The sequence below is a fragment of the Haliotis rufescens genome, unplaced genomic scaffold (genome assembly GCF_023055435.1).
Source record: "Haliotis rufescens isolate VD_foot unplaced genomic scaffold, xgHalRufe1.0.p SCAF_17, whole genome shotgun sequence".
Taxonomy (NCBI): Eukaryota; Metazoa; Mollusca; class Gastropoda; order Lepetellida; family Haliotidae; genus Haliotis; species Haliotis rufescens.
The window spans coordinates 6090183-6103520 of record NW_025963857.1 but is presented as its reverse complement, the minus strand read 5'-3'; the positions used below and the strand labels follow the sequence as shown (position 1 = coordinate 6103520).

At 38.1% G+C, this 13338-nt stretch overlaps 1 protein-coding gene across 1 annotated transcript; it reads right to left on the bottom strand.

Moving 5' to 3' along the window:
- Window positions 1-1037: 1037 nt before the first annotated feature.
- Window positions 1038-8103, bottom strand: LOC125381152 (fucolectin-like). The gene is made up of 4 exons (XM_048397458.1): window positions 7896-8103; window positions 4805-5035; window positions 2066-2311; window positions 1038-1720 (listed from the first exon to the last, which is right to left on the bottom strand). Exons 1-4 carry the CDS (start codon window positions 7945-7947, stop codon window positions 1482-1484), a joined length of 768 nt encoding a protein of 255 aa, XP_048253415.1. The 5' UTR covers window positions 7948-8103; the 3' UTR covers window positions 1038-1481.
- Between the last annotated feature and the right edge of the window lie 5235 nt (window positions 8104-13338).

Sequence of the window (13338 nt, the reverse complement as noted above, 5' to 3'; positions counted from 1 at the left end):
ATAGCTCCAACTTACCAAGGTTCCAACATTGGCAGATGGTTACCCGGGTGACTCATAAGGGGAATTTTAAGCAGTACACTCACCCTCCTGGGAATGGTCAGCTTATTTTCAGGTAGGGTCAGTCGGCTTAGTCAGGGAAGGTCAGGGAAGGTCAGGGAAGGTCAGCTACTCTCAGTTCAGACAGGTTCGAATCCAGAAATTCGCGTAGTTCATTCCCTAGGAAATCAGGTACGCCAATTGATCCGGAACAGGATTCAGGTTTGTCGTCAGATATAAGATGTAGGTATTGTCACAAGCCAGGTCATTTGATTTCAGAGTGTCGTATTCCCCGTGCTTTTGTGACACTTAAAGCTGATAAATCCACATTACGACCCATTCCTTTTCTACGGGATACATGGTCAACCCAGTCTTTGCTGTTCGAGGGTGTGATGTCATTCTGGGAAGTGTCTTCTGCAAACAGTCGACTGGTTGAGATTTCTTATGAATATGGAAGGGTTTTCTCCAAAGTGGTGGACACTGTAGACAAACACCTGTCCGTCCAGTTCTGAGGTAATTGGCGACCTCAACAATAGGGGCGTTTTTTAATCTTGTCCTCCATGATCGAGGAATGTTCATCAATGATTTGTTATACATTATAGTCGTCCTAAAACTCCTGGAAACCATTTTCGTTACACATGTCTTTAATTTGATTGATTTTCTTATTTTGCTCAAAATTTTATCACAAAGCCGGAATCTTTACAGTGATTATTTAACCATAAATGTCCCTTTATTATGTCATCTAAATCATATAGAAGATATTTCATGCTTACTGTAGAACTTCGCCAAAGTATATAAAATATTAACGACATGAAGATAATGCATACATTAATACGAGCTCTTTTATTAAAAAAAATGACAATGTTAAATACTCATTAAAAGCATTGAAATCTATTACCACCTACTTCAAAAGGCTTTATTAAATTTATCTTCTTTTGTATCATTTCAAATGTAGTCAAAGAAAATATAAATTAACCTTTTATATGAAACTTTTTGGCATGTTCGGTAATGACGTAACACGTGCACTATTGTTGACAATGCAAGTGTTTGCATTTTCATATTTTTACATGTAAATGTCAAATTTCCTCTCCCTCAGAAGAGGGGTTGGAGCGTGGTGCTATTCTAAACCGGGCAAACACAGAAATGCAGGCGATCCATTATACATAAAATCCGATCTGTGGACATCCTTACAAGTGCCAAATCAGATAATACGCACACTCTTGTTCTGTATAAGATACAAGTAACATCTTGTTACTCCGATCAAGAGATGGGGCGTCTCTACTATACATCGATTGGTGGCTAAGCCAAGTGATCAAAGTGTTCACTCGACCATACTTGAGTACAACGTGTGAAGACAATTTCTCCTGTCCCCTGCGTGAAACTTCAATCACTCACTGCGTCACACTGCCCACAGGCTCATGATTATGGCGCCTTTCACACCACGTTTACGCAATGATCTTAAAAACATCCCATGATGCATTAACAACGGGGTCAGGAGCTACGTCTAGCAGAAGTTCGCAGCTGACCACGCCCATTGAGGGAGACCTTGAGTTGAAGGCGTTGCAAAAAGCCTTTCTGAGACACATGATGGCACAGTCGAGCTTCCCGATGTTTTCATGGCTGGCGACGATGTAGTCAGGCTCCCTGGCTCCCGTACTGTGATGAGTGAACACGACAGGCGACACTGAAACATGGAGGTGTAAATTAGTGAAGCTTACAAAAGGTCTTATGGTAGACACATGTGGATCATTTTCCAAATTGATGCACCAGTGACTGTCATGTTGTTCCCTATTTTGACTTGTACTATATGTTCCCATTTTATTTTCAGTTGACCAATTGCCTTTGTATGTGTTTGTGACAGGCGCCACTTGTGGGGCAGGATATTATTTCGCTCACCTTATTGCGAACACCTAGTTTTTCCAATATTTGACATTTATTCATAAACACATGCTCATGATATAGTCGGAATTGTACATTCGACTATGTTTTTAAGAGAGAATATGGAAAGAGTTTTATAATTTGTATTAACCTCCGCATGTGTTATGCACTTGGGCTCCCTTCACCACCACTTCACACAAGGTTAAAGGGATATCACCGGAGTTGTACTTGACAATTCTGACGTAACGTCCCATGGTGTTGACGGCGCAGGTCAAGTCTACCGTCAGACCGCTGCCCACCGTGCCTTCATGCAAATAGCAGACTTGTAGGCCAGAGTTGCTGCTGGTCATCGGGTCAGAAGTATGGACCTCCACAGTGAAGTTGGTTAATCTTTCGTCTGGGTGGAAGAAAGCACATGATAATAATGTTGCCCACAGACTCGGAATCACACCCTGTTCAACATAAGACAAATCCTGTATATTGAAAACCACATTCACAGACTGGCAATACATGGAAGGAACACCATGTAGGCACAACAGTAGGGACCATTCATTCCAAACATCAAAGAGACGAAGGATATGCTTTCAAATTATGTTTCGAAATGTGTATTGCACTGGATAACATTGAAATGCACTGGCTTTTACTGGAATGAGCTAGATTGCTTTTGGATTACATTTGTTCACCTTGGAATGCTTTAAATGTCGGATATAATATACAGTCAAACACCGTTGTGTCGAACTTACGGTTGTCTCGAAGTAAAAGCTTGGTCTCTACGTGTTCATTATTTACTTATCATTTTCAGTTGTGTCGAACCTCGATAACTCGAAGTACAATGGTGAAAAGTGTGTAGTTATATTTTGAAATACGTTATTTCTGGTTTTGGTTAGCTTGGGAAGGTTTGAAATAACTTTTGTGTGCATTTTACATTCAGAATAATGCTATTTAAAGGCATTTTAATTAAGAATTGACTTTCACAAAAAAACAACAACTATTTTTACGTCAAAGGACGTAGACCTTGATGTATACACAATTATATTTAGGACGTGTGACTTAAAAATGCACAACATACTCAACAGGGACAACGTTGGTAGTTTCTGTAAACAAATGTACTTAAATAATATCCACATAAGATGAGAAAGGTCTGTTGAGAATTACCTCAGTAAGTCAGTCTCAATGTCGTAATACATTTACATCAAGTACAAGACGTCAAAAAGGCCGACACGATAAACGTAACGGGAGAATTCGGAAGTTGTTAATAAGCCTGTGGCGGTTACATGTTTTAGTCACCATTGATCAACTGGCAAATTAATGAAAGGCGATTAAAGATATGTCAAATAAACATTAAGGTATATTCATAGATTGCTGTAGACTGTCACCGTCAGCCTTGACACGGATTGAGTCGAAAGAGCATTTCTTCGTTTTGTTGATTAGGATGGGTCGTAGCGAGGGTATTGGTGAACAATCATGCAGTCAAACTCTCTGACATTTCTCATTGTATACAGAAATGCCGAGTTCAAGATGTTAAATGTTAAGAAAGAACGCTTCAGTGTGTATTCGTGCTAGGGAATTCCCAGAGGTTTCCCCAGGAGTGTGAAAGTAGTCCGTCAGTGTTTACGTCATTTCAAGAACACGGTCTCGTGAAAAACGTAGGAACGTCAAATTGTGTCGTTCATACATTTATGAACGACAATTTCGCGGTCATGTGACCGACCTCTCGTCCAATAGAAAACCGTATTTCGTGAAAATTTCAAATTTTAAAAATATTGGGTATTGAGGAAATTCATTCAAAATTTTGTTAATTTGTTCTTGGGTCAGCTACCGGTGACCAAATAAGGCAATATTAGCATATTTGCGGAACGCACCCGATATATGTAAACTATCAATTTAGAGTTATCCCATACTGGATACGTTTGCTCAGATAACCATATATACGATATTCCAGACGATGCCATTACATGCTTAAGCGCCTTGATGACTTTGGGGACTTTGGGGATATAAACTGGGCTGTGAACAGTTGTTAGAGAAACTCTTTTGTCGCATGGATTTGCATATGCGTAGATATCCTAAGATGTTGGAAATAAAACTTTGTTCATTAAAAATGTTTAAACAACTATGTAAACATATGTAAATATATGTATTGCCAAGGTTAGTCAGCTGATATCACATTTTCAAAATAGCTACATGCCCATTCCATGTTGGAAATCATACCACTTATGTATTTAGCAACTGTTCGATCAGTTCAGGTGTGGTATACAACCAGTATATGAAGATATAAGAATGAAATACCTGCCTTACTATTATTATACGTATCCAACACAAAGAAACTTTGTACAGTTAATGAATAGCAAAAATAGCTACATTCTTCTCAGACTTGCAGTTTTTGTTAAAAGATATGTGAAAGAAAGATGATACATTGAATATTAATAAAACTCAAATGTGTACATCTATTCAAGTGGAGCTCCGTGACGAATTTTCCAACAACAAAATGTCATGGTACTATTGGCCACATGCTCGAAATTTGTCATCCTGCCTGCCTGCCTGCCTGCCTGCCTGCCTGCCTTCGAGGATTTTCAATTTACGGCACGTTTAGTACAGCTTTGATTTATGACCCATCTCCGATAAAACAATTGATTAGTTTTTAATTCGGCATCTTAGACACAAGCGTTCTCGTGCTTTAACTATAATAATTCAGGACAAAACTGTACTTTATTACACTACACATGGGGTTAGAACAGACTTTATTTCTTACTCTAGCCTTTTACACTAATATATATCCCAAAAGTCATAAAAAATATTGAAAACGAATTTAGTAATGATGCTTCACTGTATAACCGACTTCAGTTCAAATTCTGTTGTCACGAACACTCATATAATTGTTTATTTTACTTACGGCAACAATCCCCCCTGTTTGTGATGGAGACGGTTAGGACAGTGAAGATCTTCTGGAGATCTACCTGCCACCAGTCTATCGACGGCTCCGGCACAGCAGCCACGTGGGCACAACTTCCGGCATTGTCGTTAGTGTTCTTGTTGCCGTCAACAGCCAGATCTGATGGCCTTCCGTACTGTACTGAGCTCTGTGCAGTAGGCCTATTCAGTGCAAGGTTCGGCAGTTCCAAACCTGGACCGAGAGAACGTATTTGTTAAAATAAACATTTAGCCTTTGTTTATCTCTAACGTCTAGAGATCAATCTGTTGCTTGCATTAATAAACAAAAACTCTACGAGCATGAGTCCTATGAAGCTCTTTGAAAAACTAAAGTAGTAAAGTAATCGTTCCACCCTCATGTACACCTTCTTCACAGAATAACAGAATATGTCCTGGTTGTTTGAGACAGGCATAAACATACTAAATATTTAACATATGAAAGAGAACCAAATCTGTCGCACTGAGCACAGTAGCTACCAGTACACACACATCAATGCTTTAGCCACCGTCCACCATGAACTACTTCACTGTGTTGCAATAATATCACCCAAATCTTGATGGTATTTGTGAGAGGGTATCCTAGGTGACCATGTTACTTAACAATAATGCATTGGTGTATGTGAACATGAAAATGGAACTGAGATATGTTCGATATTTGATACAAACCACGGCGTTGTCCTTATAGATTTGCAAATACATTCCGATGGTCCGAATGCTGTACCATTTTTATATACATTCTAAAGAAAATTAAAGAGTTTTCATGATAATCTACTTTTTTAATTGTAGAAACTATTTGACAAAGTCAGGTCCTGACCAAATGGCTACCCCACCACCACAACATGCACCCTCACAACAAATGAAGACATTACTTCACTTGCAGTGTTTCCATGAAATGAGATGAAGTACAGTGATAATAAAAGCGACCAAACCTTTCCACAGTCATAAGACATTTCTGCATATTTGTTTCTGAATCACTCTCAAATAGTAATGATATCAGGTATTCGCGAAATGGTGAACCTATCCTGTCCCACCGCTGGCACCCGTCACAAACACATGCAAAGGCAAGTCAAATGCTCATTTGAACAAACATGGGGAATTGCTTCGCATATTCAAATTTGGAAATGTTCTCCACACAACTTTTTGAAAGCCTTACTGTGGTGCTATAACCCTGTTCAAACAACATCTGAGCAAAAGTCACATGAAGCTCTTTGAGAAAGCGAAGTAATAAATTAATCATTTTATCAATCTGTTGGCCTTCATCATAGAATAACGAATAAGAACTGAAACATGTAATGGATGTTTGCCACAGGACACTAAAAATATAATCTATGAAAGAGAAACACATCTGTCAACACTGACCTGGACAGTTTATACTGGACTATTATACACATCGGTTCATTTGTCATCGTCCTGAAAAATGAACAGCCTATTTCTGGTGTTCCCCGCCGTGATACTTCTGGAATATTGCTAAAAGCGGCGTAAAACCATACTCACTCACTCCAAAATGAACTACTTCACCATGATACAATAATACCTTCCAAATCTTGAGGGTATTTATCAGCGGGTATTTATGGTGACTCTGTTTCCTAACGCTATTTCATTGCGTTATATGTCTGATGACTACTCGATTACTTATAAGGGGAATTTTTGCAGTACAGTTACTCTCCTAAGAATGGTCAGGTTGTTTTCAGGTAGGGTCAGTCGGCTAATTCAAGTCACGAAAGGTCAGCTACTTTTGTTCAGACAGATTCGAATCCCTGAAAGGCGGATCGTTCATTCCCTAGGAAACCAGGTACGCCAATTGGTTCGAAAGTGGATTCAGGTTAGTCGTCAGATATAAGATGTAGGTATTGTCATAAGCCAGGTCATTTGATTTCAGAGTGTCGTATTTTCAGGGCCAAAAAGGCTTCACCCTATGCTTTGTGTGTGACCATTATATGTCCTGGCCTATTTTTCATATCATTTACACGGAGGAGGCGAATGTTTGTGGTGTTCAAACATGCCACCGTAAGGAAAATGTTTTTTCCGTGTATTTGTATAGTAGATTTTTGTATCTGGTTGAAAGATATTTAATTTACTTTCGATGTATTATTCAACAGGGTCATTCAATCTAATTAAAGGTTTCCAATTAATTAACAATGTTTCCAGTATAAATGTACAATCATGTATAAAATAAATAAATACACATCCAAGTTGACAGTTACATGAGATTCATTATCTAAGGTTTAGTTGTGTGTAATAGAATAATAATAAATAAAAATGCAGAGGTCGTATTTCAGGCCATTAAGATTCTTGGCCACTAAACAGTCCTTCACAACTCTATATATGGAGATATTGTTGAAGGGATATACAATGATCTTCACATGTAAAGAGGTAGTGGAATTCACCTCAAGCAGGTCATAAGATGCATAATTTACAGACTCTATCCTTCCCTCGGCATAACTTGCTGTCGGCCCGTCTCAATGGGTACATTATGGTTGCTTGTGAGGAATTTAAAAAAATGACACATATGGTTTTCGGTCTTCATAAATACTTATTAAAATGTGGTGACGTATAATAATGTCGGTAATATAAAATGTTACCGCTCGATATTCCTTCCAGGTTTGAAATTAAAGCAAGAAAACTAATTCAATTATCATAAGTAATCTCTACAAAAATAGTCCAGTGTACGATTCCAAACACTGAACTTGGGTATGTTTGATGTTTGATGTTGTACGGGTGGATGGATTTACAAATACCCCCTGTAATCTGACATAATTTAGTATTGGTTTCCACAATATAACCCAGGATAAATCGTACAAAATTGTCTTGAGAATCTGATCATTTACGGATAACACTCTGATCAAATTGCTACATCACCACCTCAAGTTGCATCCAAACAAGAAAGGTAATACATTATTTCATTTGCAATGTTATTGTTAAGTATCTAAATGAAACTAAATATGATGATAAAATAATCGTTTTTCCTTTATCTTCACACTATTAATAAACATGAACTGAAACTATACTGAATAAACACTCCTAAAAGTGTGAAATATAAAAGAGAAGCAAACCTGTCGCACTGAGCAGAGAAGCAGCCAGGAAACATTCCAGCACATTAGCCATCGTCCTCACAAATAAACTTTCCTCTGTGTTTAAGTTATATCATCCAACTCTTATTTGTCTTTGTCAGGTGTATCCTTGGAAACCCTGCATTAGTGTATGTGAATATGCATTAAACGCGTCTTGCAATCTTAATCGATACTACTATTCACTGTAATATAAAAACATTTCTTGTCCAATCAATAGCATGCACAAATGGTTGTGTCTGCCTTTGTAAACTGTTTTCAAAGCAGACAGGAATAAAATATTATTTTCATCTTGTCTTTGTGTCCTATTGGTCCCGATCTTGTGTGACATTTCCATGTATAATGTGCGCTCTTCAGAATGTTAACTTCTTTGAACATCTCGCCCATAAAGAACGGAATGTGTAAATACCGATTTACGTAACTTAAACCACAACGTTTGTTCCGATCAATGCTTTACATTTACGGTGGGTAGGATACGCTCACCTGTTCGCAAACACCTGGTCTCATGACTGTTTGATAGTGATTCATAAACAAAAACTCATGATATCGTCAGAATCGTAGAATCGACTGGCTGAGATTTCTTATGAATATGCAAGGGCTTTTCCGTCTTTTCTTTACAAAATTCTCCAAAGCTGCATTCTACCATTATATCTCTATGTTTCCATCAACAGCACCCTAGCTTGACCTCGTAGCGGCAGTCCTCGAGTCACTACCGTACGTCAAGACCCTCAAATACAGGGCAACCATTTGCAGGTTCGGTTCCAATTGGCTACGAAAACTGCACTGAATATGATAGGAACTAATCAGTGACACAACCATTCAGGCATCCACTTTGACCGAGGGGTGGATACCGTAGACAACCACCTGTCCATCCAGTTCAGAGGTAATTGGCGAAATCAACACTAGGGGCCGTTTTTTAACCTTGTCCTCCATGATGGAGGAATGTTCATCTACGATTTGTTATACATTATAGTCGTCCCAAAAACTCCTGGAAACCATTTTATCACACATTTCTTTAATTTGATTCCTTTTCTAATTTGCCAAACATTTTAATCTTTAAAGTGATTATTTAAACACAAATGTCCCATTATTATTTCATCTAAATCATACACAGAAGATATTTCATGCTTACTGTAGAACATCGACCAAGTATTTTAAATATTAACGATATAATAATGCATACATTGATGAATAAACGTTAAAAGCATTTCTTCAAAAGGCTTTGTTAAATTTACCCTCTTTTTTATAATTTCAAATGAAGCTATAGAGAAACTTTCTGGCGGATTCGGCGATGACGTAATTTTACCTGTAAATGTCAAGTTTCTTCTCCTCCTGCTCGGCTAAATTCTCTATATATATTCAGGTCTTTTATGAACTTTGTTCTGTTGACCTATTCAGTGCAAGGTTCGGTAGATCCAAACCTGGACTGAGAGAACGTGTTTAATGTCATTTAACCCTAGACTCTAAAGTCTAGAGATCAGTATGTACGCCTTCTTTACAGAATAATGGACTATGCATTGACACATGTCCTGAATGTTTGACACAGGCATAAACATACTAAAAATGTAAGATATGAAAGAGAACCAAACCTTTCTCACGTCAACATCTAAACACTAGTGGTGATTATTCTTTTAGTTCTTAACAGCGAAAGGTGATAATTAAATACTACTAGTACTGGAAAACCCTCATGAAGTATGGTAATCCGCCTTTAGATAGCCACAGGAGAAAATTACTTGGATATAAATAAACGCGTCGATTGTCCAATCCCGACTATATCCTGTGTATGTGTTTATGGATCTCTATCACTTAGTGATGAAACAAGGCGAGCATATCCTGCCCGTCAAGTGGCACTCGTCGTTATAAACACATGCAAATGCAAGTCAATTGTTCACCTTAAAACCCACGGGGAACTATGGCACAAGTCAAAATGGGGAATTGCATCGGACATGTTTGTCACTGATGCGTCAGATTTGGAAATGTCCACCACATGTCTACCATAAAATGTTATGAAAGCTTTACCGAAGCCTGGTATGTTGTAACCTTGATCGGACACCTTTGATCAAGAGTTGTATAACGCTCTTTGAAATCTATGCTCGTTGATACCTCCAAAGCCTGGAGCTGCTGGAATGTTGTTCGACATAGAGAGAAAGGTGACCACTGGAAAAGATAATCAGTAATTGGATTACTGTAGAAATAAAAGAAGCATAACAGAAGTATAAAATATCAAAATACTGTCACAGGGTAAGACTCAACAGTTATATGTACACCCGAAGAAATCACTTGTTCATATATATATATATATTTATACATATAGTACAGTCCAAATATTTGTGCTTGTCAAAACTCCTTTATGCACACTTGTATATATACGATGTCAAAATATAGAAGAGTGTTTTGACATCCTAGTTACTTTGTTTTTTTCTGTTTATTGCGTGCTTTAGGTCTCCTAAGTGTCTTTATGTACACTTTACTCGTTTGTCATCTTTGTCATAGATATGCTACTTCTGCCAAGCTCCATGTGTATATACAACTTTGACTAAAGTGCTGGAACATGTGAATATCGCGAACGAGCACGTGAAAACTGCGTTATCAGCATAGCCTCTTAAACAACCAGTTCATATTCATTGTTAATCCATGACAAACGTCTGCGCTATTGACGATAACAGTAAAGCATGAACCTCATCAGGTCTTGATAGACTCAATTACCATTGATATTCATTATTAATCCAAAACAAAATTCTGTACCGTTGACGATAACAGTCAAAAATGAAACTCAATGGACTCAATATCGTTTTTCCGTCTGATCATATCTGGATATTCTTTGGCTTGCTTGTCCATTCTTGTTACTCTCACTTACATAACAACGACAGACACAAATAGGAATATGTCAATAAAAGCGACAAAATATCTTTGTTTGTTTTTTGTTTAACGCCGATCTCAGCAATATTCCAGCTATATGACGACGGTCTGTAAATACTCGTGTCTGGACCTGACAATCCAGTAATTGACATCATGAGCATCGATCCAAGCAATTGGGATACGATGGCATGCCTCTTACGACAAGCACAGTCGCCTATTCTACCCCGAATCTTCACGGATCTAAAGAAATATTTACCAAAGCTGAGTCGATTGTACAATTCCGACCATATCACGAGCATGAGCCCATGAATCATTATTAGATAGTGATGACACCAGGTGTTCGCGAAAAGGTGAGCGTATCCTGCCCCTTCGGTGGCACCCGTCACATGCAAGTCTCTTGTTCACCTGAAAACACACGGGATTATAGTAAAAGTAGGGAATTGCATCCGATTTAATCTTTGTCATCAATATTTAAGAAAAAATCATCTTGTCACAGACTTGCTCTTGCATAGATTTTCTCTTGATGACTGTTGAAGTTCATTAAATCAGCTTTTCTCTCTCACTTTAGCTGGTGCTGTGGAAATGGTCATGTCAGAAGTATCAAACTTGAATGTGTAAGAAAGAGAAATATATATATACTTCAAAATTGACATTTGCCAGTTGGCCAAATTAGGCCCTTATTATACCTCTTCCTTCGATTGGCCAGTAGTGGAATCTGACCCAAGGGAATCTGACCCAATGATCCACTTATTGTAAAGGTACCGAAAAGATTGTTTTTCTATGTGTTGAGAAACAATCTGAGAGAACAGATGATTATTGTATTTATTATCTCATCTCGACATCTGCTCATCTCTTTATTGCTGCAATTAATCCTTTTTATGAGAATAAAACACGTCTTCCAGCCGCAACATCGTAGTGGTTTTTCATACATGATGTCCTAATGAAACAAAACAAGAACAAACACCACCAAAAACGATGCGATATACAGCAACATGTCAAACAACCGGAAGAGTTATCAGAATAAGAATACAACACTTTTGTTATCATGCGTATGCCACAGCGATGTAATTGATAAAGTGTTCTTTTTATCGTAAAAATGTTTCTTTAAAGCTTTTGCTTATAGCTAAAAACTGGACACCGCCATTTGTTCAGGCTCGCGCTGAGGTAAGATGCCAAAGGGAACAGTCTATACCGACGTCAATAATGATTAAAATGACTGAATTCTGTTCTTCAGGCCAACCTTAGTTGACAGACTGATGTGTGGAAATCCAATATATTCTAAAATCTATATTTGGTCATGTATAAATCTATATATTTGTATGCTTATATGTGTATATGGGCATGCCAACTATAACTATAATGTAAATGATCGGCACATGTATATTGATCACTTATCGCATCCTTGTTTTGCGAGATGCATTAAACTAGATGGTCTTGTGGTGTCGTGAATTGTTTTACCGAAAACAGTTTCTTGTTTCAAATCAATGACCGAAACTATATTGCCCAAAACAACCCCAGCACCGCCCCTAGAAAATTAATGGTCGGTCTCCGAGTAATTCAGTCGTTACAAATTTCGTTACAGGTTGAAGAAAATACGATGCAGGGACAAGAACTGGTATATATTTTTATTGGAACTATGGAGTCCCCTTTGAGCTTCGTGGGCATAGTTTCTCAGAGGTCACCGTTTGGCCCACAAATGTGTAAAGAAGCTTGTATTTACTTGATAGGATGCACCTACTACTTCTTTTCAAGACTCGAACTCTCGTGACGAATCGACGAATCTCACACAGCAGGTTGCCCGCACTCGCGACGAATCGACTTTTAACCTCAACAGGATTCAGGTGTTGATTAAATATAAGATTTCCTTAGGCTGGATACACTTTTATTGGTCTGTTCCAATACACGTTGTATTTGCAAATTTACCTAACCAAATTCAATAACGTTCACACCGTTTAAATATTTGTTGAATTCAACCTGTCTTCAAAATGGGTATTGATTGTCGTTTGTACACCTACTGCCACGTACTGTCTCGCCATGATCAAATAGTTCTAAGCAACAAGTTCCCACTATTCTGTTATATAACAATACGAATCGTGGGTGCTTTCTGGATCGATTATGCTTCCCCGCCCTCAAGGCGATGAAGTATAAGGGTTAGTTTGTTTTTGACTGCAGGAGAGCGCCATTTTGAAATGAGAGTGCCTTAATCTGGACATGTATTATTCAATCGCCTGTCACATTCTGTGACTTAGTCATGTTTCGTAATGGAGATGATCCATGCAATTTGTTCATTGTGTATTTAAAAGAGCTAAAAATGTTCAGGGGAAAAATATCTCCTTTCGCTAAAATTAACGGGTCTATACTTTGTATGTATAAATTTGCGCATTGAGCGATTATCTCCTTTAGCTAAAGGCGCAGTATAGAGCTTTATCACGGACCCTGTAATGCTGTGCATTGTATCTTATTCAAGCTGTATCACTGAGAGTGAGTGCTTATCTCCCTAACCCGAACAGCTCTATTGCACACTACTTTTGCAATGTATCGTCTGTTATTCAGGCAGCCAGCAAGAAAG

Bases quoted from the DNA above. Each gene is read 5' to 3' on its own strand.
- LOC125381152 (XM_048397458.1), bottom strand. From the start codon at position 7,947: ATGGCTAATGTGCTGGAATGTTTCCTGGCTGCTTCTCTGCTCAGTGCG. The intron at 5,036-7,895 runs GTTTGCTTCTCT...CTCTCGGTCCAG, and splicing joins TTCTCTGCTCAGTGCGACAG to GTTTGGAACTGCCGAACCTT. The intron at 2,312-4,804 runs GTAAGTAAAATA...TCTTCCACCCAG, and splicing joins AAACAGGGGGGATTGTTGCC to ACGAAAGATTAACCAACTTC.